Source organism: Gobio gobio (assembly GCF_949357685.1).
Source record: "Gobio gobio genome assembly, chromosome: 7".
Lineage (NCBI taxonomy): Eukaryota > Metazoa > Chordata > Actinopteri > Cypriniformes > Gobionidae > Gobio > Gobio gobio.
Window position 1 is genome coordinate 31109476 of NC_137103.1, and position 25314 is coordinate 31134789.

Below are 25314 nucleotides of genomic sequence, written 5' to 3' on the forward strand. Positions count from 1 at the left end.
ATGGAACAGAGAAGAAAATTATGGCATTGATCAAATCAGACTACCTTGTTCATGATGCCTGCATTGGCTTTGGCCAAGACCAGTGGCATGTCTTCAGTTGTGCAAGTGAACTTGAAGTTGCTTGGGTGCTGACGATACTTCTGTTCATTTAAGATTTCTCCAGCCTTTTTCACTTTCTCAACATCAATCGAACCAATGGGAACCCATCCGAGTCCTTGAAGCCATTTAAGATCAGCTTTGTACACCGCCTGAGAACAAACATAGCAAAGACATTAAGTAGAGAATGCCATTATGTAGAGAAATGATATGCAGGTATAAACTGGGTGTTTTTGAAAAACGGAGAACCAACTTTTTAAAATCTTAAATGTAGCATATCTACATGTGGCAACTTACGTCACTACGCAGATCATAGACTTTTCTGGCCTGGACGACGTCATTAGAGTCGGGCAGGCAGGTCCAGTTGTGCAGGTAGGTTCTGTAGTTGGCATCATTGACCTGGATCTGACATTTCTTGGCCAATTCCAGAGACAGCAGGTCCACAGGGAGGTTAAATTTGGTCTTGGACTTGTTGAAGTCCTTCTTGTAGAGAGCATCACTAGCAATCTTAGCTGAGTTCAAAGCCAGCATAAGCAAAGGATCATCCTGGACACTGAGGGCTCCTATGTGATGGCCAACTTGCTTACGGTAACCAGTCTTGTATTTGTACTGTTTAAAAGAAAGAGTGGTTCAAGACATGAGTTAATTTTATGATGTGAAATGTTTTGCTGACTTTTGGATGCAATAAATCAAAATACTCACATCACTGGCGATGTCTCTGGAAGATTTAGCTGCTTTGATGGCGATGGCATCACTTCGCAGGTCATAGCCCTTCTTTTTAGCTTCCTCGTTTGCAAGCTTGTATGAATTCTTAGAAGAAAAAAACCCTGGTTATTTTATTTAAAAAATTCCGAAAATAAAAGTAGATAATTATATTTAAATTGTTAATCAAGAACATCCATTATGCAACATTGAGGGGCCAAAGTTGTGTCATACTTACCAAACTGTAGTTGGACTTGTTTTGTTTTGCTAGCACAATGTCCATAGCATCTGGCATAATATGGATCTTTGTCTTGTCTTTGTTCCAGGCGTCAACATATTGTTGCTATCAAATAGGAGTATGTCATTAAAAAATAAGAAAAAATACTTCACACCCACACATTAAATGTCTACATACTAAATAAAGTGAATAAATGAGAACATTTCACATAGCATATGCTATATCAGATCAGCAGTTACCTTGTTCATGACATCATTGTTGGCTTTAGCCAATACTATCGGCATGTCTTGAGTTGACACAGTGAATTTGAAATTGCTTGGGTGCTGACGATACTTATGTTCACTCAGGATTTCTCCAGCCTTTTTCACTTTTTCAACATCAATCGAACCAATGGGGACCCATCCAAGACCTTGAAGCCATTTCAGATCAGCCTTGTAAACAGCCTAAGAACATATGTTGAAAGAATACCTGTTAGTGACTCTACAGCTTATTCATCGATATACTGGTAGCTTTATCTCTCATCTCTAGGGACTCAAGCAATCCCTTTTTCTATTTTAACACCACTCTTGGATACTGGCTACAAACTAAAAAAAGGAAAATAAATCCATGAAGATCCAGAAATGGATAAATGCATATTGCTCAACAGGAGATGGATATCACATACGTCACTCTGGATGTCATAGACTTGTCTGGCCTGGACGACGTCACTGGAGTCTGGCAGGCAGGTCCAGTTGTGCAGGTAGGTTCTGTAGTTGGCATCATTGACCTGGATCTGACATTTCTTGGCCAGCTCAAGAGACAGCAGGTCCACTGGGAGGTGGAACTTGGTCTTGGACTTGTTGAAGTCCTTCTTGTAGAGAGCATCACTAGCAATCTTAGCTGAGTTCAAAGCCAGCATAAGCAGAGGATCATCCTGGATGCTGCGGGCTCCAATGTGATGACCAACTTGCTTACGATAACCAGTCTTGTACTTGTACTGCAAGGAAAGAAAACATTCTCAGTCTAGCAAATTATATCCTCAATGCATCATATATTGCCTTATTAGTTTGTTGTACTTACATCACTAGCAATGTCTCTGGAGGCTCTGGCAGCGATGATAGAAATGGCATCATTGCGCATATCATAACCCTTCTTCTTGGACAGTTCATGGGCGAGTTTATATTGTTTCTGAAGAGAAAATCATGTAAAATATTTGAACAAACTTGTGGCAACATCAGAATATAATGTATCTTTTGCTGTCTTCAAATAAAAGCAATGTTCATTGCTCTTAATCTGTATATGACTCATAGTCAATATTCATAATGTTTATTTCAGTTTTTACAACTGGAAATACTTTGATATACAACTGAGCATTCAATTCTAAATATGAAATACTGACCTCACTATAGATGACTTTGTTTTGCTTTGCAAGAACCACGTCCATTGCATCTGGCATGATGTGAATCTTCGTTTTATCACTGTTCCAAGCTTCAACATATTTTGACTGCCAGAATGGAGAGAGAATTAAACACCAAAATTTATGTCAAAAAACATATTTTAGACCTGTTCCATATGTGTCTTAGTGATGCGCGGATCGCAGTTATATCCGCGGGTACTGCGGATAATCCACGGGTCGGGCGGGTCAAGTAATAAAAAATAACATTCCAAAAATTGCGGGTGGGTCAAGACAAATCATTAATGTGTTGATTTTAATAAAGACAAAGAACTCTCTTTTCACGGTAAAACGCAATGAACGTACGTCACTCTTTTACTTTCAGTTTCAGATAATTTCAAGATCAAAGACCACAATAGGAGAGAGAGCGGCATTAGCACTGGTATAATTAGTCTCACTATTTTTTAATGAAGACAACTGTGTGTTGAGCTTCAGGATGTGACGCTGAACTTTTTTCAAATGAACAAGTTTCATTCTCTGCAGTTTGCGCGTCAGCTTGTTGAAGAAATACAGCTAACGTTACTCATGACGCAACCAGCATGAACGGACATACATCACCGTCATTGTGATGTGTAGAATTTTTAATGGAACTTTATATACTTGATATCTCCGAAATGTATAGCTACCATCACGTTAGAGCTGATCCGCGCATCTCTACTAGATATCAAATGTACAGCTACAGTACCTTGTTCATGATGTCATTATTGGCCTTGGCCAAGACCAGTGGCATGTCTTCAGTTGTACAAGTGAACTTGAAGTTGCTTGGGTGCTGACGATACTTCTGCTCACTTAGGATTTCTCCAGCCTTTTTCACCTTCTCAACATCAATCGAACCAATGGGAACCCATCCGAGACCTTGAAGCCATTTAAGATCAGCTTTGTACACCGCCTAAGAGCAGACATGGGTGAAAAGAGTGCGTATACAGTACAAGCCTCATAAGGATGACCCTTCAACCTTATTTATATATGTATAAAATTGCAGAAATTCAGACTTACATCACTCTGGATGTCATAGACTTGTCTGGCCTGGACAACGTCATTGGAGTCGGGTAGGCAGGTCCAGTTGTGCAGGTAGGTTCTGTAGTTGGCATCATTGACCTGGATCTGGTTCTTCTTGGCCAACTCAAAAGCTATCATGTCCACTGGGAGGTTGAACTTGGTCTTGGACTTGTTGAAGTCCTTCTTGTAAAGAGCATCACTAGCAATTCTAGCTGAGTTCAAAGCCAGCATGAGCAAAGGATCATCTTGGACGCTTAGGGCTCCAATGTGATGGCCAACTTGTTTACGATAACCAGTCTTGTACTTGTACTGTGAAAAGTCCATTAAAACATCCATTACTTTCTGATGAGTACACAATAATCATATGATGGGTCCAATAAGGAAGAACAACTTACATTACTAGCAATGGCACATGATGCTTTAGCAGCTTGAATTGCGATAGCGTCAGCACGTAGATCGTAACCTTTTTTCTTTGCTTGTTCATTGGCAAGTCTGTAAAGTTTCTAAAGGAGAATAGGAAAAGATTAATTACATACTGAGACAATTGTTGCTTGCAATCAATCAATCAACAATTATGAATCTGATGGCATCACTAACCTCACTGTAATTAGATTTATTTTGACGAGCAAGAGCCACATCCATCGCATCTGGCATAATGTGAACTTTGGTTTTGTCCTGTTCCCAGGCTGAAATATACTTTTGCTGAAGAAAGAATAAATGGGTCAATTTCAAATTATCCAGAAACATACTGGCAATTATTAATTATGTGTCACTAACAAGAAGGTCAAGCGACTAAGCATACTAAAAATAGTCAAGATAATCAAAAGCAAAGCACAGTGTCAAGTCAAATGGTTTAAATTTTCACCTTGTTGTTGATGTCATTGTTGGTCGCAGCAAGGACCAGATCCATGGAAGACATCTCTTTAGTGAACTTGTAGTTACTGGGGTGTGTGCGGTACTGTTTCTCACTGCCTATCCGGCTAGCAAGCTTTGCTTTCTCCACATCCAGAGATCCAATGGGAATCCATCCAACTCCTTTGATATAATTGTTATACTCAGATTTGTAGATGTTCTGCAGAATGAGAAAGAATGCCGTCATATCCACCATGTAAAAACTAATTGAAAAAGAATAGCATTTCATCAAAGACATTAAAAAATATAAGAAAATACAAAGACATAATCCCGACTCACATCACTTGCGATCGTCTGCATGTTGCGGGCTAGCACCAGATTCATGGCATCAGGCAGAACTTTATTATGTGCAACGATATGCCTGTATCCAGCAAAGGTCTGAGCAGCCGTAGCCTGCTTAGCATGAACAACGCTCAACATGTCCACGGGGGTGTGGTACTTCAGCTTGGACTTGTGGTAATCCTTCTTGTAAAGTTTATCACTCTGAATCTTAGCCACGTTCATGTAGTGCACCAGCAAGGGGTCGTCCTGGATGCTACGGAAGCCAACATGATGGCCTTTTGCTTTATTGTACTCCTTTTTGTACTTGTACTGTAATGAGAAGTATTTAGAAGTCAGAACGGGTAAGACTTGGATAACGGAAACATTTGATTATCTATTTGAGTAACTCACATCGCTGGCAATGTTTGTGGAGGTCCTAGCCGCAATCACTGATACAGCATCTGCCTTGAGGTCATAACCTTTCTTCTTCAGGGCTTCCAGTCCTGCTTTGTAGGCTTTCTGTAGTCAAAACATGATTCCAATGAAGGCTATACATATTCTTAGGCCTGACTTACCTAATTTATTTTACAAAATGGCCACAAAAGCACCATGATAGAAGACACCAATGCTCAACAAGTAGCTTACCATTTATTGTCAATAATAATAGGAATAAACAAATCTTCCAAACAACGGAATGGTTGCCAAACAACGTAGAAAAATGGCATATTAATATATCAGATTTTATATTTCTGGAAATATTCTGTTGAAAATGTATTTTACTCAATATGAACTTCTTGTAAACAATTGAAAGATTCTGCAAATGATAAAGTACACCTACCTCACTCATGTTGATTGCATTAGCTTTTGCAAGAATGATTTCCGGACTGTCAGGCATGACATGGACCTTTATCTTGTCCTTGTTCCAAGCATCTGTGTATGCTTGCTGTAATAAAATGCATTAAAAATAGTATTTATTAATGAGATCAGCCACATAATCCATTAAAAATTCCATGCAGATACATCTCAGAATTGATAATTACCATAAGAGTTAATTACAAAAGTGTAAACTACCTTGTCCATGATCTTATTGTTGGCAGTAGCCAATGCGAGATCCATAGAGTCCATAAGTTTCTGGAACTTGTAGTTGGAGGGGTGAGTGCGGTACTTGTGTTCACTCAGGATCTTTCCTCCAATCTTTGCAGTCTCTACACCCAGTGAACCAATTGGCACCCATCCAACACCCTTCATTGTGCAGTTGTACTCACTCTTGTACTCAACCTGAAAAATACAAGTTTCATATAGTGTATACAAGTGAAAAATACAAGTTTCATAATCCTACAATGTACAGTGACAGAAGCAGTCTTTGCTTAAAAAATGACACGTAAAGTTAAAGAGGATGACTCACATCACTGGAGCTGACATTCATGGAGCGAGCTAGCGCCAGGTTCATGGCATCAGGCAGCAGGGTGTAATTATGTAAATGCTGCTTGTATCCTGCATATGTCTGAACCTTAGAGGCATGTTTGGCCTGCACAACACTCATCATGTCTACAGGGGTGTGGTACTTCAGCTTGGACTTGTGGTAATCCTTTGTGTAGTTCCTCTCACTTTGCATCCTGGCCACGTTCATGTAGTGCACCAGCAAGGGGTCGTCCTGGAGGCTACGGAAGCCAACATGGTGGCCTCTTGCTTTCTCATATGCCAGCTTATACTTGTACTGTAATGGAAGAAACATATATTAATCAGAAAAGATTATAGCATCACGCCAACACATCAAGGACTTTGCAAACATATAGTATGAGAACAAGAACTAAGAGGACAATGGCTGATGGGATACATACATTGCTAGCAATATTTCTGCAGGCTTTGGCAGCCACAATCGAAATAGCATCTGGTTTGAGATCATAGCCCTTTTTATACATTTCCTCCAGGCCAGCTTTGTAGAGTTTCTGAAAATACATAGATATGGCAATGAAATATACCACACTGGAGTTTTCTGCTTTGATTATTAATGAGAATCTTTTGAATAAATGCAATAGTCAGTCTTGTGAATCATACCTGGCTCATGTTCAATGAATTGGCCTTGGCCAGGACAATTTCAGGAATATCAGGCATCACATGAATCTTGAGCTTGTCCTGTTCCCAGGCAGAATGGTAGGATTTCTGCAAACAAAAGCATTTAAATGTTCATGAATTGACCATTCATTTTATACCAGTCAAACAATGAAAATAAATAGAATCCAGGCTTGCCTTGTTCATGATCTTATTGTTGGCAGTAGCCAATGCGAGATCCATAGAGTCCATAAGTTTGTGGAACTTGTAGTTGGAGGGGTGAGTGCGGTACTTGTGTTCACTCAGGATCTTTCCTCCAATCTTTGCAGTCTCTACACCCAGTGAACCAATGGGCACCCATCCAACACCCTTCATTGAGCAGTTGTACTCACTCTTGTACTCAAACTGGGAGACAACAAACAAAATGTTGAAGCCTTTGTTAATCTCATAGTATTTAAATCTTAATAAAGGTCCCACAAGTTATAATCTACCCCTCTATGTGGGATGCAAGGACCTTAAAAATGATGGACTTACATCACTGGAGCTGATGTTCATGGAGCGAGCTAGCGCCAGGTTCATGGCATCAGGCAGCAGGGTGTAATTATGTAAATGCTGCTTGTATCCTGCATATGTCTGAACCTTAGAGGCATGTTTGGCCTGCACAACACTCATCATGTCTACAGGGGAGTGGTACTTCAGCTTGGACTTGTGGTAATCCTTTTTGTAGTCCCTCTCGCTTTGCATCCTGGCCACGTTCATGTAGTGCACCAGCAAGGGGTCGTCCTGGAGGCTACGGAAGCCAACGTGGTGGCCTTTTGCCTTCTCAAATGCTTTTTTGTACTGATACTGTCATCAAAGAAAAATAAATTCTAATCAATCCAGTATATCCATCATGTAATTGCAAAATTGTATTATAATTTTTTTTGTTTTAGATTTTTTGGACCTACTGAACAGGCCCTTCAAACATTTTAATGCAAGATACATTTTGCACTTACATTGCTGGCAATGTGTCTTCCTTGTTTAGCAGCAAGAATGGAGATAGCATCAGATTTCATGTCATAGCCTTTGGCAATGTCCGCAAGCCACTGAGCCTTGTAGTTTGACTATAAAAATAAGATATTTTGTTAATATATACATTATATTAGTCTTTCACTTGAAAATAAATAAATGCATTTAACTGATCAGGTCATATAATATTTATAAAAAACAATGGTAAAACAAGACTGCATATGTTGAAAAAGTGTTAATGCAACAATTACATTGAACTAACAATGAACAAAACATTTATAGCATTTAATTACTATTAGGTAATGCATTAAGAACTAAAATGAGCTAGCAGTGAACTATAATTAATTTGTACATTAACATTAGCAAAGATAAATAAATGCTGCAAAAATTATTGTTATTTTTTATTTCATAATATATAATATTAATACATAGAACCCTACAGAAAGCGTTACACATTTTATTTTATTTGCCATTATAAGTGAACACTTTGTACATGCACAGAACATACAAACATTTTGTCACTTGCAATTCGATTAATTTACCTTGCTCATAGTCTGGGCATTATATTTGGCCTGGAGGAACTCTGGGGCATCAGCTGGTAGATTGTAGGTGTGCATGAATTTCTCTCCAGAGGCTTTATAGGCAGTCTAAAATGGAATAAAAATAAAACAAGAACTTGTGAGTCAGTTCTATAGCATCATTCTAGTTATCATTTAGAATAGATTATTGAAGTAGTCTTACTTTATTTTGTAGTTTTGAGTTGCTCATGGCCAAAACCATGTTCATCTGGTCAGTTAGACTGGTAAATTTCAGTGCGCTTGGGTGAATTCTGTACGATTTCTCATCAAGGGCTTTGTTGGCAGTCTTGGCCCTCTCAACATCTATAGAACCTATGGGAACCCAGCCTGCTCCTTTGAAGATGTTGTTGAAATCTGATTTGTACAAATTCTGAAGAGACAAAAAGTGATCTGTTAATCATTCCATGTTTACAGTAAAAGTAACCACATATCCTTTTTCAGTTGTTCTCACATCACTCTGGATCTCCATCATGTTACGAGCAAGTCCAATGTGCATGGCATCCGGAAGAAGGACATAGTTGTGATGGTGCTGCTTGTATCCTGCATTTGTCTGAACCTTAGAGGCATTTTTGGCCTGTACAACACTCAACATGTCCACAGGGGTGTGGTACTTCAGCTTGGACTTGTGGTAATCCTTTGTGTAGTTCCTCTCGCTTTGCATCCTGGCCACGTTCATGTAGTGCACCAGCAAGGGGTCGTCCTGAAGGCTACGGAAACCAACGTGGTGACCTCTAGCCTTCTGATATGCAAGCTTATACTTGTACTATAAACAAACAACACAACAAATTTGTATATATACAGTAAGTAAACAATACACTCAAACAAATTCAATAAATTAAATATAGCTTGCTTACATCACTGGCAATATTCCTAGAGGATTTTGCAGCAACGATAGGAATGGCATCATTCTTCATATGATGTCCTTTCAGAAGATCCTGCTTGTGTGCATAGGTATAGTATGTCTGCGAAAGCAAAAGGAAACACAAGATCTCAGCGGAACCAGATTCTGATAACCGTCTCAATGTTGTATACAGTGTAAGATATGCAGCACTCATACCTTGCTGACATTGACAGCGTTGTATTTGGCTTGCAAGAGCTCTGGTGCATCAGCAGGAAGATGGTAAGTGTGCTTGAACTTCTCACCACTGGCTTTGTACAGTCGCTGTACAAAGAAAACAATATGAAAACAATATGACACGATGCAGAAAGGATCACTTTTGACCTTGGATGCTCATTAGGGACTCAAACGATAAAAAAAACAGCATGCATTTGTCCCTCACATCGCTTAGCTGCTGTGCGTTCAGTTTGGCTTGTTCCATGACTGGGGTGTCCAGAACGCTGGTGAATTTGATAGTGTCTGGGTGCTGCCTGTACTTCTTCTCATTGAGAGCTGCACCAGCAACCCTCGCTTTTTCAACATCCAGAGAACCGATGGGGATCCAGCCTGTGCCCTTTACGTAATTCTCATAATCCTGTTTATACTGGTACTGTTGGAATTAAACAGCACATTTCAGTTAAAACATTCACAGAACTATAAACTTTAAAGTGTGTTATTATTTTCTGATCTAGATTTTTTTTTTTTAAATCAAAAGCATAGTGAGTTTCTTCAACATTTGATTATAAGATCTCATAATTGGTAAAAGCATTTATTGATTTTTAATATGTAAATTCAATTATTAAAAATATTATTATTAATTAATTAAACTACAGGTCAAAAGATTGAGGACGGTAAGATTTTATGAAAAACATCGCTGCATTTATTTGATCAAAAATACAATAAAATCTGTTACATTGTAAATATTATACAATAATTGTTTTCTATTCGAATATGTAATTAATTCCTGTGATGGAAAAGCTGAATGTCAGCATCATCACTCCAGTCTTCAGTCTCACATGATCCTTCAGAAATAATTTTAATATGCTGATTTGCTGCTCAAGAAACTGTTCTTATTATGAATAGTTGACCTGCCTAATATTTTTGTGACATTTTTTTTCACAAAAAATGCGTTTATGTGATATGTGTGTTTTACTGTCACTTTTGATTATTTTATTGTGTCCTTTCGGAATAAAAGTCTCTTTCAGAACATCTTACTGACCCCAAACTTTTAAACTGATTGATATATGGTTTGTAAAATAAGTATTGAATAAAAAGTATGATGCTGCTCATTTTTTGTAAATCTAGATCAGAGAGTTTCACAAAGAGCTGAGCTGAGAAATTTTTCTTACATCACTGGAGCTGACGTTCATGGAGCGAGCTAGCGCCAGGTTCATGGCATCAGGCAGCAGGGTGTAGTGATGTAAATTCTTCTTGTATCCTGCATATGTCTGAACCTTAGAGGCATGTTTGGCCTGCACAACACTCATCATGTCTACAGGGGTGTGGTACTTCAGCTTGGACTTGTGGTAATCCTTTGTGTAGTTCCTCTCGCTTTGCATCCTGGCCACGTTCATGTAGTGCACCAGCAAGGGGTCGTCCTGGAGGCTACGGAAGCCAACGTGGTGGCCTCTGTCCTTCATATATTGCTTCTTATACTGAACCTGAAAGTGTCAACAGTGTTTTTAATATTATTCGGTTCTGCACTGCACTTTCCATCACTATCCATCACTCTCCTCTATGTACTTATAAAAGGGGCACATCACTTACATCACTAGCAGCATGTCTGGCTGCCTTCGCAGCTTTTACAGCGATGGCATCCGACTTCAGATCATAACCCTTTGCAATAGTCTTCAGCCATTCAAGCTTATAGCATTTCTGAAAAGCAGATACACAATAGATATACAGAGTCATCACCTTTGCAAAAAGAACATGCCAAATATCAATAAACACATTAAGGTGTTTTCACTTACATCGCTTATGTTGTAGGCATTACACCTGGCCTGAATGAACTGTGGGCCATCAGGAGGCAGGGAGTATTTCTGATGGACTTCCTCTAGACCTTTCTTATAGTGCAGCTATGGTAAGGAAAATATTCACAATATCAAATAAATGTGCTGGTTTGTTATTATTCAGAGAAACTTTGAACTGAGTTTAGTTGGTTTTTTTCCACTTACATCACTTCTTATCATCTGGTTGGCTTTAGCCTGCAGCTGGAGAGGGTGGTCATCTATTGCAGTAAAAGGTACAGTGTCTGGATGCTGCCTGTACTTTTGCTAAGTAAAAGAAATAAAGAAATATTACATGATTGATGACAATAAAAATCCAATATAGATTAAGCAAACTTTGCTTCTTTCTGAAGTGCCATACCTCACTTAAGATCTGCCCAGATTTTTTGCATTTCTCAACCTCCAAGGAGCCGTAAGGGACCCAAGGCGTTCCTTTGACATAGCTATTGTAGTCTGACTTGTATTCATTCTGTGGTTACAAATGACGGGGGGAAGAAACAGAATCACAAAAAATTAAAGGCATGTTTGATCAACTTTTGCTATATAAACTTTTTCTAGTTAATGATCAAAAACTAAAATGGCAACTGCTTTATTTCGATTATAAAAACGACTCCAAGTGCAGTCGAAATAGAAATAGTCTGTACAATAAAATTTGTGTAATCCATGTCTTTTTGAAATAGATGCTCTTAAAATTATCTTTTAGCAGATATATGAATGCAAAATTCTGTGTCCTTCTCTTTCAAGATCAAAATAGACAAAAGAAAATATATATATATATATCTTGCGCTCTAAAATGTTATATACTAAAATATTTTAGAACAACAACATCCCCTTCACCATGATATGGAAGCTTGTTTCCACCACAGAATAATTTTAAAAAAAGGTAACTGTGACTTTTTATCTCGTAATTCTGATTTTTTGATATAAAGTCAGAATTGTGTGATATAAAGTTGCAATTTATATCTTGCAATTCTGACTTTTTTTCTCAGAATTGTAAATTGTGAGTTTATATCTCGACTTTATATCATAAAATTGGGAGATATAAAGTCAGAATTGTGAGATACAAACTCGCAATTCTGAGAAACATTTTTTTTCCCCCCTCACAATTGCGACTTTATATCTCTCAATTCTGAGAAAAGATGTCAGAATTGTGGGTTATAAAGTCAGAATTGAAAGTGTGACTTTATAACTTGCAATTCTGATTTTATATCACCCAATTCTGATTATATATATTTAGATAAAAAGTCACAATTACCTTTTAAAATGTTTTATTCTGTGGCGGAAACACGCTTCCATACCCTGATACCACCCATTTCTGACTAAAATGTATTAATTTATAAAAGAACAACGTTTTAGCAGGGAATACTTCAATGTAGGGATGAAAACTGCACTTGTTAACACTGAACTTGTGAATTTGTGCTTATTCTAGTGTGTCAATAAGAGCTGCAATGATCCTTACATCACTCTGAATAATATTGGCCTTCTTTGCTAGATCCAGTGGTATGCTGTCATAAGGGAGGAGGTAACGGTTTGGGATTTTCTTATAGCCAGTCATGCTGGCAATGGCCTGAGATTTCTTAGCAAGAGTCACAAGCATCATGTCCAGTGGAGCATGGTACTTGGTCTTCATCTTCTCGTAGTCCTTCTTGTACTCGCGCTGTATTTCAGAAGATCAAAAAGGGACTGTTAGTGCATAAAAAAGCTTTAGGATTGTGTATATAAGTTATCAGTAGTGCACTAGTTGAACCGTACCTCACTTTGGATCTTAGCAACATGTACTGAGTGCATGATCTTGGGGTCATCGTTGATGCTGAGGGCCCCAACCATATGACCTCTGTTCTTCTCATATTCCTTCTTGTATTTCACCTAACATTAAAGACCATACCAGTGTCACAATTGCCTGAAATCTGTCAGGGAAACCACCCAAATATCCAATTACTTACATCACTAGCGATGTTGGTGTGAGCACGGGCTGCAAGGATCGAAATTGCATCTCCTTTCACCTCAAATTTCTTTGCTTTTGTTTTTTCCCAATCAAACTTGTAACACGTCTGTGAACATGAAATAGAGAACCATTCCAGTGAATACAAAATAGTGTAATATGATCAGGTTTCAGTTCAATCTACTAATATGAACTCAGCTTTGAACGCAGATTGAATGAACTTACATCACTAAGGTTGTACGCATTAACTCTAGATTGAATGAAGAAAGGGTAATCAGGAGGGAGGTAACACTTAAACTTCTCCTTCTCGTACTTTTGCTTGTAGTTGAGCTGTAAAAAAAAAGAGAGAGAAAATAGTGTTAGTGATAATATATACTACATTTGGCACACACTGCCCTAGTAAATACAATATTTCCACAGTGTTCTATGGTTGTGGTGTTCAGCAGAACAGAATGAGCTCGATGAACACGACTACATGGCTCCTCGGTCTCAAAGGGATTGGTTTTAGTTGTTTGTTAGGCTTTGGTTGCCTGTGACTTTCACTCGAAATAGCACAAACAGCAGGTCTAATAATATGTCTAGGGATTCACTCTGTTGTCAGCAGCATTAAGATGACAACTGTGCTCTAATAATGAAGGAGGGGATTTTTCTGGGGCAACATTACCATTTGACAGTGCATACATTTCTTTGGTTTTATACAGTCATAATAATGAAATCTTTTTACGTACATCACTCAGCTGGTGGGCGTTGATGGCAGCTTGCAATTGAACAGGTGAGTCTGTCACCTGTGTGAACTTCACCTTGTCTGGATGTTGACGATAAAGTTTCTGAAAAGAGAAACACAAAAAAAAAAAATCACCTAAAGTCAGGCTCTGTATTCGCCCCATTAAAGGGAGTTTATATACTTACATCTTTGCATTGATCAAGCTTCTTATTGACTTCATATTCTGGTGTAACAGTTTGAGGGAAGAAACATCTTGTCTTCATGTCCTCATAATCAGCTTTGTAGTTTTGCTTTTAAATGAGAAAGAAAGCAAATGTGGATACACAAATACATTTTTTTTGTGATCAAGATGAAAATATATGCATATGTACATTATGGAAACTTACATCATTCTTCATTTCTTCCAGTTTCCGGCAGTGAACTGTAAATATATCTTCAAAGCTACCAACATAATGACCCTTCACCTGATTTTCATACTTCTCTTTATAACGTGTCTGAGGACAGAGAACGGTAAAAACATGAGATATGAGGAAATATGAAATGTTTGTAGCAAATGATGAAATTATCACTTACATCACTGAACTTCTTCAGTACACTATCCATCCTGAATTTGGGAGTGTCGCAGTAATTGATGCTGAATCCCCTGGATTTCTCATAACTAGCTTTATATACTTTCTAGAAAAGACAAAAAAAGGCATGTCAGAAATTAGTCAACAATTTGAGAAACTTGATGAGAGGAAAATGCTTCAAAATCACATAAGATCATATAACATGTGCTAATCAGCGGCAACAGATAAAATCCCATCCAATTATCAAGTCTAAAGAGATAATCGCATGTAATCGCACTGCATGTTCACACTAACTGAATTATTAAGCTATAATCCATGCCATCATTCACTCATTAACACTATGACACCAAGCATCAATAAAATAAATACAATTAAAAAATATGTTTTTATACGGGGGACGGGGATCACTGTAATATCTTTGGCTTTGTCAATATTTGTGTTTCCCAAAATAATTTATTTCAGCTGTCTTGTTTCAATAATTAGTTTGATGAACCTTAGTGAAGACCATAAACATTTCCTGCCAAAGCAGACCACTATATAGTGATGAAGATCTGGATTAACATACATCACTCAAGATGGTGCCTGCGTATCTCAGCTGTCTGAGAAGGGGGTTCTCTGTAGCAGGGAGAACGTTGTAACCGGACACTGCTTTTGTCTTCTCATAGTCCTTCTTATATTTGACCTGTGAAGGTGAAAAAATGCATATATTAAATGTTGAATGATTCTGAAACTGATAAGTCATGGGTTCTTCAAGTGTTTAGTTTATAAGGATTCAGAAAAATTTTAAATTCTTTAAGACATTAAAAATGTTCACAAGTCCAGGAACTTAAATTTGTTTTGATTCTCATCCCCTGTTTGTTTTACACAGGGTTCCTACACATTTTCAAATTACATACTTTTCCAGACTCAAATTTCCAAACCTCTCTGTAGATTTTTAGACCATATTTAACATAAATGGTTCATACAGCATTATATTTGGTATATGGTACAATCATCTGTAAATATTTATAACCTGCACTTGTAAATGTGGTTTGATGTTGCACCATCCCCAAACAGTACAGTCTGAATTAAATATTAAGTATAGTCTGATTTCGATGACTGTTTGCTCCTTCATCTGTTGCTGGTTTTAGCGGCACACACACATTCGTTTAGTGAAGTTCAAAGGAGACTCGCTTATGGTCAAAGACAAACAGTTTGCATAATAAAAATGTGCACCTTGAATTCATTCATTCATGTTTTACAATCACTTAACTTTTGCCATGAAATCACCCAACTTGTATGATACATTTATTTTTAGAAATTATTATTTTATATTTTAGAAAATTGAATAGGGGGAAATTGTCTGGAAAATATTTTTCCATACTTATGCAGACCCGGAAATGACTCAAATCAAATTCCATACTTTTCCAAACTACGTAGGAACCCTGCAGCTACTGGGCATAAAAATACACAGGATCTAATCCTGTTTGTTCTCTCATGTCCTCACTTGTGATGCAGCAATGAAAAATTAGTATGCAGGGATCAAAAGAGAGAACTAGATCAGTCATGCGAATCTCTGGATTGACTCATGATCTGTTTAAAGAGTCATCACAGGAAGTTTCCATACAATGAGAAGAGATCTAAAAAAAAGTATGTCCATTGATATGTGCTATCTCACTTTTATTTTTAATCAGGAGGTAATGCACGAATTACGTAACGGAGCTAGTTTGAAAATACAAAGTGATAAAAAAGAAAAAAAAAACTAGTCAAAATGCTATATTTTCTCATTTATAAATAGGCTTGCAAAGGGGCTGAAAATGTCTGGTAAATTTCCAGAAATGTTCCAAAAGTTTCCCAAAAATTCTAGAAAGTTTCTGGAAACGCTGCAACCCTATTTATAAATAGTGCATCATTTTAAATATTTCTTGTTTACTTTATATCACAACATTTCTTTGTTTACATTTTTTTTCACAAACAAAACATTCTGCCTATTTCTAGGTTGAAATGAAAGAAACACCAGGTTTTCATATGGTCTCAGACTCCACTATATATGTGAAGAAATAAGCAAAAAAGAAAAGAAAAAATGTGTAAATAAATTCTCAAAACTTACCGTACTTGCAGCTTCGCGAGCCTTTTTATTGCAAGCGTACGTTGGTGTGTCTGTTTGCATGAAATAAATTTGGTCTTTCATATCTTCAAAATCAGCCGTATATTTTTTCTGGAAAGAAATCAAAGTGACACTCTTTGAATATTAAGATTTTTTATGTTAATAATGTGCATGTTTCACTTTGATAAACATATTTATTTGAACTATTCCATGCGTGCTGAGTTTCTGCCACTTACATCACTGATGTTGTCCATAGCCATTCTAGCAATCGCGACATCAAAGTAAGGGGTTTCGCACCATTTGCCCTTGACGTTCTTGTTGTAATCCTCATGATATTTAAGCTGTAAAGAATTGAAGTGTTTTTAATTATTTCTCCCCTTCTGTAAGCCTATGGCTTACATGCCATATTAGGGACAGAAAAATTGACAGTATACACAATTCTTGATGTTCACTTTGCAAAATACAGTATAATATAAAACTATAATATAACTACAAATAAAAGTATTGCGTTTGGACTAAACAAAATTTAGATAACTTTGATAGATGGAAACCATAAAAACCATTTGTGGGACTCGTTATTAACAATTCAGAATAGGAATTGATTTGTAAAGCACAAAAAACAGTGAAGTCTTACATTACTACGATTGGCAAAGTTTTTCTTTGCCAGTTCCATTTCTGGGGTATCAGCCAGAGACGTGTACTTTGCCTTGCGCTCATGATGGCCCTTCTTGTAGACAATCTGTAAAGGTGGAGCACAACAGATTTTATGAGACAAGTTATGCAGTAAGAGTAGGGCTGGGTATTGACACAAATTTCATGATTCGATTCGATTTCGATTCACAAGCTTGCGATTCGATTTCAATTTGAATCGATATTGATTATTTTGGATATACATCAGGTACAATACATGGCAAATTTTCTCAAGAAAAAAAAATCTCTCAACTAATGCTGTAACTATACACGGGAGTCAGTTGCTATAACATTGAAGGTTAAAAATAACTGATTTGTACAGTAAACAAACACTTAAATTACACTCAAGGAAGCTTTTATAATAATAATAGTCATAATTTTAACTTTACAATTACATAATAATGTTTCTACACCAATTCGTTTTTATGTCATAAAAACCTGAAGGATTTATTCAAACATGCATTAACCCCTTAAACTGTCACCCCCCTTTTTGAGAATACACATGAAAATGCACTATCCAAACTTAAAGGGCTGTAATTCAAGAATGCTTTGGAATATAGACCAAAGTTTGGTCTCATTTTAAAGAAGCACTAACAGTGAAAGCAATTCAAAATATGAAAGTATGAAATAGTTATGGAAGTTTAAATTTCCTGTAAATGAAAATACTGAACCAAATATTTTTGATTTCATATAAAATATATATTTTACAAAAAAAATTTACTCTAAAATTACTATAAAATCAAAGCCATGTGTCTAACCAAGTTGTGTTCCGAATTTGAAGTTAATATCACAAAAATTGAAGTTCCCATGATATTTTGTTTAGGCGCTATACCAAAAATAGCCACCGGGTGTCATTCAAATTCCATTGATTATTTTTTTGATGCGTTTTCCTGTAAATTTCTGTCCAAATATCACTTCCATCACAAAACAGTCACCAAATACGGACCCTTGAGACTCAGACGTTTCCGACAATATTTGTTTTGTCAAGATTGGGAAAGATTTTGATTATAAAGTAGTTAAAATAATTGTTGTAATATGAAACATGACACCGCCCACTTGGTGAGGAGCCAGCTAGAATAATTTAGAGTACCGTTTCCATGGTAACACAATGTCCGATTTCAAAACGGTTTTCACAGGATGAATTTTGAGTTTGTAAGCTTTCAAATGATACCTAATTTATGATAATTACTTTAATATATGATATGAAACATTAGGCGATCAAAAAAAGAGCACCAGGTGACAGTTAAGGGGTTTTAAATATATATGGAATATAAATATGGAAGAACATAAAAATGTCAATGAACATGGTGCACATATTTAGCAAAATGCATTTTTCTAGTGGATTAATGAGTTTATGGTCACTGAATATCGTTTTTCTGAGGTAAATGTGACGCTATATTAAACAGCGCCAAAGCGGTTTATTTTTTGAATTTCGTAATAAAATGGACTTCACCTGAAATCTGAGATTTTGTTTCAAAAGCACAAAGCTTATTGCGATTTATTGGATGGGAGGGGCTCTACAATGCTCCGTTCATTCATCAACTGAAAACAGGATGATCTTGGGATTTAAAGGGGTGGTTGATTGCCCCTTTTTACAAGATGTAAAATGTCCCCAGAGTGTGTATGTGAAGTTTTAGTTCAAAATACCCCACAGATAATTTTTTATAGCATGTTAAAATTGTCACTTTTTGAGTTTTACGTGCCGTTTTTGTGTGTCCCTTTAAATGCAAATGAGATGCTGCTCATGGGGCGGAGCTTCAAGAACTGCAGTTAGCAGCTCTGAATACCTCATGCAGACAGGCAATGAAACTGTTCAGCCTTTTATGTTCAAACCGGAGTAGGACAATGATGGGGAGACTCAAGAAGAAGTGACAACATGTAGAATGCAACAGGGCATTTCTGACTGGTTAGTTGATGAATGTATGTAGCTGATGTGGAGTTACCTATCATGATAATCTCGCTCCATTTGTTGTGTGATCCCGGGGGTGGGATTTATGCAAATTTCAGGGTTAGTGATGTCACTAACCCGGGAGGAAGCTTGTGTAGTCCCGACTAGCCGTTTGTTGTAGTCCTTAAAAAGCTATTTCTTTAAAAGAAAATATCTCCCTTTGCTTTGAACTTTGAGTGTCTAACTTTGCAGATATTGTTTATGCTCAAACAGCAATATTAGACACTAACTAAAGTTTAAAAAGTAAAATCATAATTAACCACCCCTTTAAGAATCGATATTGGTTCGTAAAAATCAATATTTTGTACCCAGCCTTAAGCAAGCGCATATGTAATATTTTTTTAACAGGTAAAATAAAATGTAATAAAATAAAATATAAAAAAAATCAATCAATCAATCAAGCAATCAATCAATGAATCAATAAACAAATGGTGGATTTTGAACTAAAACTTCACATGATAAAATAAAATTAACATTTAGTTTAGAGACTAGTTTAGAGCTAGTGTTTTTCCAAATGACAGTTTAATAATAATTGGTTTACTATTTTGAAATTTCACAATTCCACTTACATCACTGAAGTCTTTTTGGGCCTTGGCCACCCGGCGCAGCTCTGGGCTGTCACTGTATGGATAGTACATGGTCTTATCCTCATCCCACGCCTCTGTGTACAGTTTCTGATAGGGATATTAAATCATTATAGAGGGGTAATCAGCCAGTAATGTCAGTATAAATATCACTTTAGTGCTTATCTAATACTAAGACAGGAATCAGAGATCTACCTTGCTGTAATTTGCTGCATTCTTCACAGCAAGAACCAGCTCAGGGGCATCAGGGGGGAGCAAGTACCTATCCTTGGTCTCGTCCCATTTCTGCCTGTACAGAACCTGGAGAAGGCATATGCGGAGAACTTATTTTATGACAATAAACAACACAAAGAAAATAATCAATATTATACTGAGGGGGGCAGTTGCTATCTTAGAATGCAATATTGAGGACTGATGACTTGAGTTAAAATAAAACAAACTCTTCACTGAGCAGTATTGTATATGAGTACAATTATTTCTGCAGTGCACACATTGAATCACTCACTCAGCTCTTTTTTCCACAGAGCTGTCTCTCAAGCAAAGCATTATGGGAATACATTCTTAAAGCTTAACAGCATAATATCAGGACAGTTTAAACAATTATGTTATTATTATTCAACTATTAAACATTCGTGATTATTATTATTATTTTAATTAATTTACAACACTATCTTGACACAAGCACTTACTTTGCTGATGAGTTCAGAGACATGCTTCACGTGGGCAATCTCACGAGCCTCACCATCATAGAGACTGGTGGTTTTGGCCTTCAGTCCCTCCATACGGTATTTCACCTGGGTTATCAAAAATATTTCTTTTTATCAAATTTCACAGCATCGGCTAGAGTTTGGTAAGAAGTATCTGTACATTGTTTAGTAGGAGCTTCAGACTAAAGAGGTTTCAAAAAGCATCAGTTAAAAAATAGACCATGAGAGTGGGTATAGAAAAGAATCCCCCCCCCCCCCCCCCCCCTTTAAAATAATCACATTTTGTTGCTTTGCAGCCTGAAATTAAGATTTTTTTTGTTTGTTTTATCCAGACATATTTACTCAGTGCACCTTATAACATCCAAGTGAAAGATATAACACCAACATGTCATAACAAAATAATAAAAAAAAACAATCACTGAGTTGGAAAAAGAATCACCCCCTTGTGTCAGTATTTTGTTGAACCAACTTTTGCTTTAATTTCAGCCTTTAGTCTGTTGGGATGTCTCTACTAACATTGCACATCTAGACTTTGCAATATTTGACCACTCTTCTTTGCAGAACTACTCAAGTTCCGTTCAATTTGATGGTGACTGTTTGTGGACTGCAGTCTTCAAGTCATTCCACAGATTTTCAATGGGGTTTAAGTCTGGGCTCTGACTAGGCCATGCAAGGACATTCACTTTTTTCTCCTTCAACCACTGTGTGGTCAGTTTTGCTCTGTGCTTTGGGTCATTGTCATGTTGGAAGATAAACCTTCTTCCCATTGAGAACTTTCTGGCAGAGGGCAGTAGATTTTCCTCAATAATTTGACGGTATTTTGCCCCATCCATTTTTCCTTCTATCCCGACAAGTGCTCCAGTCCCTGCTGCAGAGCAACCCCATAACATGATATTACCACCTCCATGCTTTACTGTAGGAATGGTGTTATTTGGATGGTAAGCTGTATTGGATTTCCGCCAGACATATCGTTTGGCGTTGAGGCCAAATAATTCAATTTTAGTCTCATCTGACCATAACACATTTTCAATGCGGCCTCAGAATCTTCAACGTGCGTTTTGGCAAGGCTCAGTCGTGACTGCATGTGGCCTTTCTTGAGGAGTGGCTTTTTCCTGCAACTGCTTCAGAGTTGCTGTAAGCTTCTTGGTAGCCTTCTCTGACCAGTTTCCTCCTAGCTCTTTCATCCAGTTTGGAATGACGTCCAAATACCTTCCACTTCTTAATAATATATTTCACTGTGCTTCTAGGCATTGATAAAGCTTTTGAAAAAAAAAATTTCTGATATGTTGGTGCTACATCTTTCACTTCGATGTTATATTATGGAGTAAATACAGCTGAATAAAATCAAAACTGTGTCTGTCTTAATTTCAGGCTGCAAAGCAATTTAAAAAATATATATTTTAAAGGGGGGTGATTCTTTTCTATACCCACTGTATATGATCCACAAAGGGTACATACCTCACTAAGCTGCTCCTGGGCCTTCTTGATGCGAATCATCTCAGGTGTGTCAGCCGAAATGGCATAGGGCTGCCCCTTCGATTTTTCATATACCTCCCTGTATTTATTCTACAAAAAACATACAACACAATACTATTATAAAAATTTTCAATTCCTAACATTTTTGTGGAAACCATTTTTCTTTTCAGAATTCTTTGATGAATAGACAAAAAACCCCTGAATTTTTCAAATGTAAAAGTCTTTACTTTTGATTAAAATGCATTCTTGCTTAATAAAAGTATTACTTTCTTTAAAAAAATTGTACTGACCCCAAACTTTCGAATGGTAATGTACAACTAGTAACCTCTACTAAAGGCCTGTTCACATAAAGGAGGATAACTATAAAGATAAAGATATAGTTGTAATATTTAATCTCAATATTAAAGAATAGCAGATTTCACACCACAGCTATAACGAAAACATTGACAGCCAATCAGAATCCATCGTGCTGTAACAAGCTCAAGTATTTAAAGTGACAGACAAGCACACGCTTTTTTAGAAATAACGGAACGATATAGTCCGCTGGTGTGGACGCTAATATAGTTATCTTTATAGTTATATAGACACTATATACACTACCGTTCAAAAGTTCAGGGTCGACAAGGTTATTGTTATCTTTATAGTTATCGTTCTTGGATTAATAGCACAAAATATTTTCTTACATGGCTGTACTGGTCAAGCATCTTCTGGCTGTGTGCCAGGTAAGGAGTCATGAACTTTGAGGTGTCAACCTTCACTTTCTTCCTGACTGAGCGTTTGGGAAGACCACCAGGTCCGGGCTTAAAAAAAATAAAAATAAAGAGCAATCAACATTCAAGACAAATGGTGCTGTCAATGAGAAACATCTCTAACATCTTTCACATTTACAGTATTTCATCATTGGCTGGCACAAAATACCTAATTTCCGTTATCATTATAAGCAATCACGAAGCATGATTTGGTAGATACATCTAATTTTGTCTGTATGGATTTATTCCAAAACAAAAAGAAAATGTATGGGGTAACGATTTAATTTTAACATTTCATTTCGCAGCACTTACCTTACACATCTTTTGCAAACAATTCATTTCTTTAATTTACCATGCAAATTCATAGTTTGCTTTTTATAACAAATGAGTGAAAAGGTTAAACAGCATATTTCAAAGACAGTAAATTAGTATTGGTTATATTGGCCATTCAGTTAACGTTTATTTAAAAAAACAAATAGAAATTGCACTTTCGGGACAGTAAAAAAAAAAAGAAGTGCGTTAAGCATTAGTTACCACATACTACTACAGCTTTAGACAAATATATAAACACCACATTAACTCATATAAAGAAAGCTGTATTACCACACCCGCACTGTCATCACTAACACTGTGGCATTTGCATGGCTCAGTATCATGGGGGCTATTTTTTGTGAATGTGCTACTCAAAGAATTTCATTTGGAAATAATATTCCATTTTAACTGACACATGAATTGTTAAACAAGGGAGTTTGTTTAATAATCCACTCTTTAAGTCGGTACCAATTGGATAGTTCCTAATAAAACTAAAATAGTATGTTAAGGATTGGAATAGACCCCATGGCATGTGGAAGGGATGCAGATCCGTTTCACCAGGGATGATCATTTACCTCAACACCATGAGACATTGAGGTGGTCGTGGTGGTGATTGTCGTACCCTCCTCATAGTACTATAAATATAGGGAAAAACTCTGGCCTTTCAAAATGACAATCACACACTTCAGGAAAACACTACAATCTAGGAAAGTGACTTTTTCCAGCTCTGGTTGTCAATTAAAATCTCTCAATTCCTAAAGTCCCTTTAAGGCAAGCCATTTCACTTGGCGGCCATCTTTGAAATGCATCTCGGGCAGCTATTTCAGTCAAGCAAGTACAGCTCCTATCTCTCTGAATGGGGAACATTACATTCCCCAAAGCTGTTCACCAAGTTCTGAAATCACCAATGAAATCTGACAACAAATGTCTCCTAAATTTTGTTTCTAAACGCTCTTAAAATGACAGAAACTGAATTTCTTCCAGGCTGGATGCATGTGCAGTCATAAGAGTGGGTATCAGAACAGACTGTTTCTATAGCATTGGCTCTTTTATTAAGAAGACGGGACATATTCTGCCATATTGCGCATTGCACTTTCTCCCATTCATAGTAAAATGAGAGTACACCATATATATATCTAAAGTCTTTGTAAAAGCCCACACTGTGACCAGAAATACTCATATTTGATATAGTTGGATCCTCTCTAAGCTTACCGAAGATTGACATTGTTCCATATATTTGTCCTGTTATTCATGTTTACATTAATTATATTGCAAAGTTATTGTAGTCTTGTAAAATTTCAGCATGCTAATGAGATACCCTCAGTCGAGCTCTGTCGCTGACTGACAGAGCCGTATTACTGGCTAGTGCTAGGAACATTTTAGCACCCTAATGACCTCACCACTATTATTATTCGCAGCTAACATTATTGTCATGGTAGTAAATAGAAACATTGGGTCAGGGAACAAATTCCATTACAAACACTCACTTACACTGGTGTGACTCCCAGACTGTCCAGATAATAAACAATCCCCTACTGGTATTTAGTCAGATATCATGACAGAACTCTCTGAAACAGTCAGTGACAACCACATCACAAGGCCTAAGACTTCTAATAGTGTAAGGACCCTAAATGAAACCAGAGCAGGAAAAAAAACACTCCAAATCTATGAATTTACAGGAGCTAGAGGCTTCTTTATTTGGACCAGTGGACAGCAGAAAGTGGTTATATGTATAGTAGGTTTTATTAGCCTGTTCATTATATATATATATATATATATATATATATATATATATATATATATATATATATATATATATATATATATATATATATGTATATATATATATATATATATATATATATATATATATATATATATATATATATATATATATATATATATATATATATATATATATATATATATATATATATATGTGTATATATATCATTTTTATCTTTCACTTAATAGACAAGATTATGGGAGATGGAAAGTGGTGAATATAATTAACGAATACACTGTGAAGCAAAATCTCTATTTCCACCTCTTACAGGTGTTTTTTTCCACAGGTCCTCCCACCAAAGCATTTTAACAGCATGACGTTAACGGCAAAAGGAGTGTAATTTACAGCACGGCTCGTCTCATTTGCCTCCCTGCAAGTCAGCCGTAGATGTCCACTTCTATATTTGTATCTCTTGAAAGAACAACTCAGCCAAAGCTGAACGGTTCTTTTCCATTAATGGGGTGAAAAGCATATCCAAATAATCCACAGAACTTTTGCTATATAGATTTTTTATTAGTGCCACATTTATCTGTATACCTGTAAATAATAATAATAATATTTTTGAAGAAAATATTCAATA

At 36.7% G+C, this 25314-nt stretch overlaps 1 protein-coding gene across 1 annotated transcript in view; it reads right to left on the bottom strand.

The window, feature by feature from the left end:
• neb (nebulin) overlaps positions 1-25314 on the bottom strand; it is a 65571-nt gene that overhangs the window by 37842 nt on the left and 2415 nt on the right. The window contains exons 4-55 of the mRNA XM_079822410.1: positions 23524-23583; positions 22571-22687; positions 21870-21977; positions 20394-20498; positions 19900-20004; positions 19690-19794; positions 17117-17221; positions 16719-16823; positions 16486-16593; positions 14962-15078; positions 14401-14502; positions 14214-14321; positions 14013-14117; positions 13832-13930; positions 13329-13433; positions 13105-13212; positions 12914-13027; positions 12621-12818; positions 11523-11630; positions 11330-11428; positions 11126-11230; positions 10923-11030; positions 10505-10816; positions 9559-9765; positions 9336-9440; positions 9133-9240; positions 8730-9041; positions 8442-8648; positions 8243-8347; positions 7688-7795; positions 7227-7538; positions 6891-7097; positions 6699-6803; positions 6482-6589; positions 6046-6357; positions 5712-5918; positions 5479-5583; positions 5052-5159; positions 4659-4970; positions 4333-4539; positions 4065-4169; positions 3863-3970; positions 3465-3776; positions 3154-3357; positions 2415-2519; positions 2096-2203; positions 1701-2012; positions 1276-1479; positions 1037-1141; positions 799-906; positions 394-705; positions 45-248 (exon numbers count right to left, since the gene is read on the bottom strand). Coding sequence (XP_079678536.1) covers positions 45-248; positions 394-705; positions 799-906; positions 1037-1141; positions 1276-1479; positions 1701-2012; positions 2096-2203; positions 2415-2519; positions 3154-3357; positions 3465-3776; positions 3863-3970; positions 4065-4169; positions 4333-4539; positions 4659-4970; positions 5052-5159; positions 5479-5583; positions 5712-5918; positions 6046-6357; positions 6482-6589; positions 6699-6803; positions 6891-7097; positions 7227-7538; positions 7688-7795; positions 8243-8347; positions 8442-8648; positions 8730-9041; positions 9133-9240; positions 9336-9440; positions 9559-9765; positions 10505-10816; positions 10923-11030; positions 11126-11230; positions 11330-11428; positions 11523-11630; positions 12621-12818; positions 12914-13027; positions 13105-13212; positions 13329-13433; positions 13832-13930; positions 14013-14117; positions 14214-14321; positions 14401-14502; positions 14962-15078; positions 16486-16593; positions 16719-16823; positions 17117-17221; positions 19690-19794; positions 19900-20004; positions 20394-20498; positions 21870-21977; positions 22571-22687; positions 23524-23583 — 8028 coding nt within the window. The remainder of the gene's footprint in view (positions 1-44; positions 249-393; positions 706-798; positions 907-1036; positions 1142-1275; positions 1480-1700; positions 2013-2095; positions 2204-2414; positions 2520-3153; positions 3358-3464; positions 3777-3862; positions 3971-4064; positions 4170-4332; positions 4540-4658; positions 4971-5051; positions 5160-5478; positions 5584-5711; positions 5919-6045; positions 6358-6481; positions 6590-6698; positions 6804-6890; positions 7098-7226; positions 7539-7687; positions 7796-8242; positions 8348-8441; positions 8649-8729; positions 9042-9132; positions 9241-9335; positions 9441-9558; positions 9766-10504; positions 10817-10922; positions 11031-11125; positions 11231-11329; positions 11429-11522; positions 11631-12620; positions 12819-12913; positions 13028-13104; positions 13213-13328; positions 13434-13831; positions 13931-14012; positions 14118-14213; positions 14322-14400; positions 14503-14961; positions 15079-16485; positions 16594-16718; positions 16824-17116; positions 17222-19689; positions 19795-19899; positions 20005-20393; positions 20499-21869; positions 21978-22570; positions 22688-23523; positions 23584-25314) is intronic.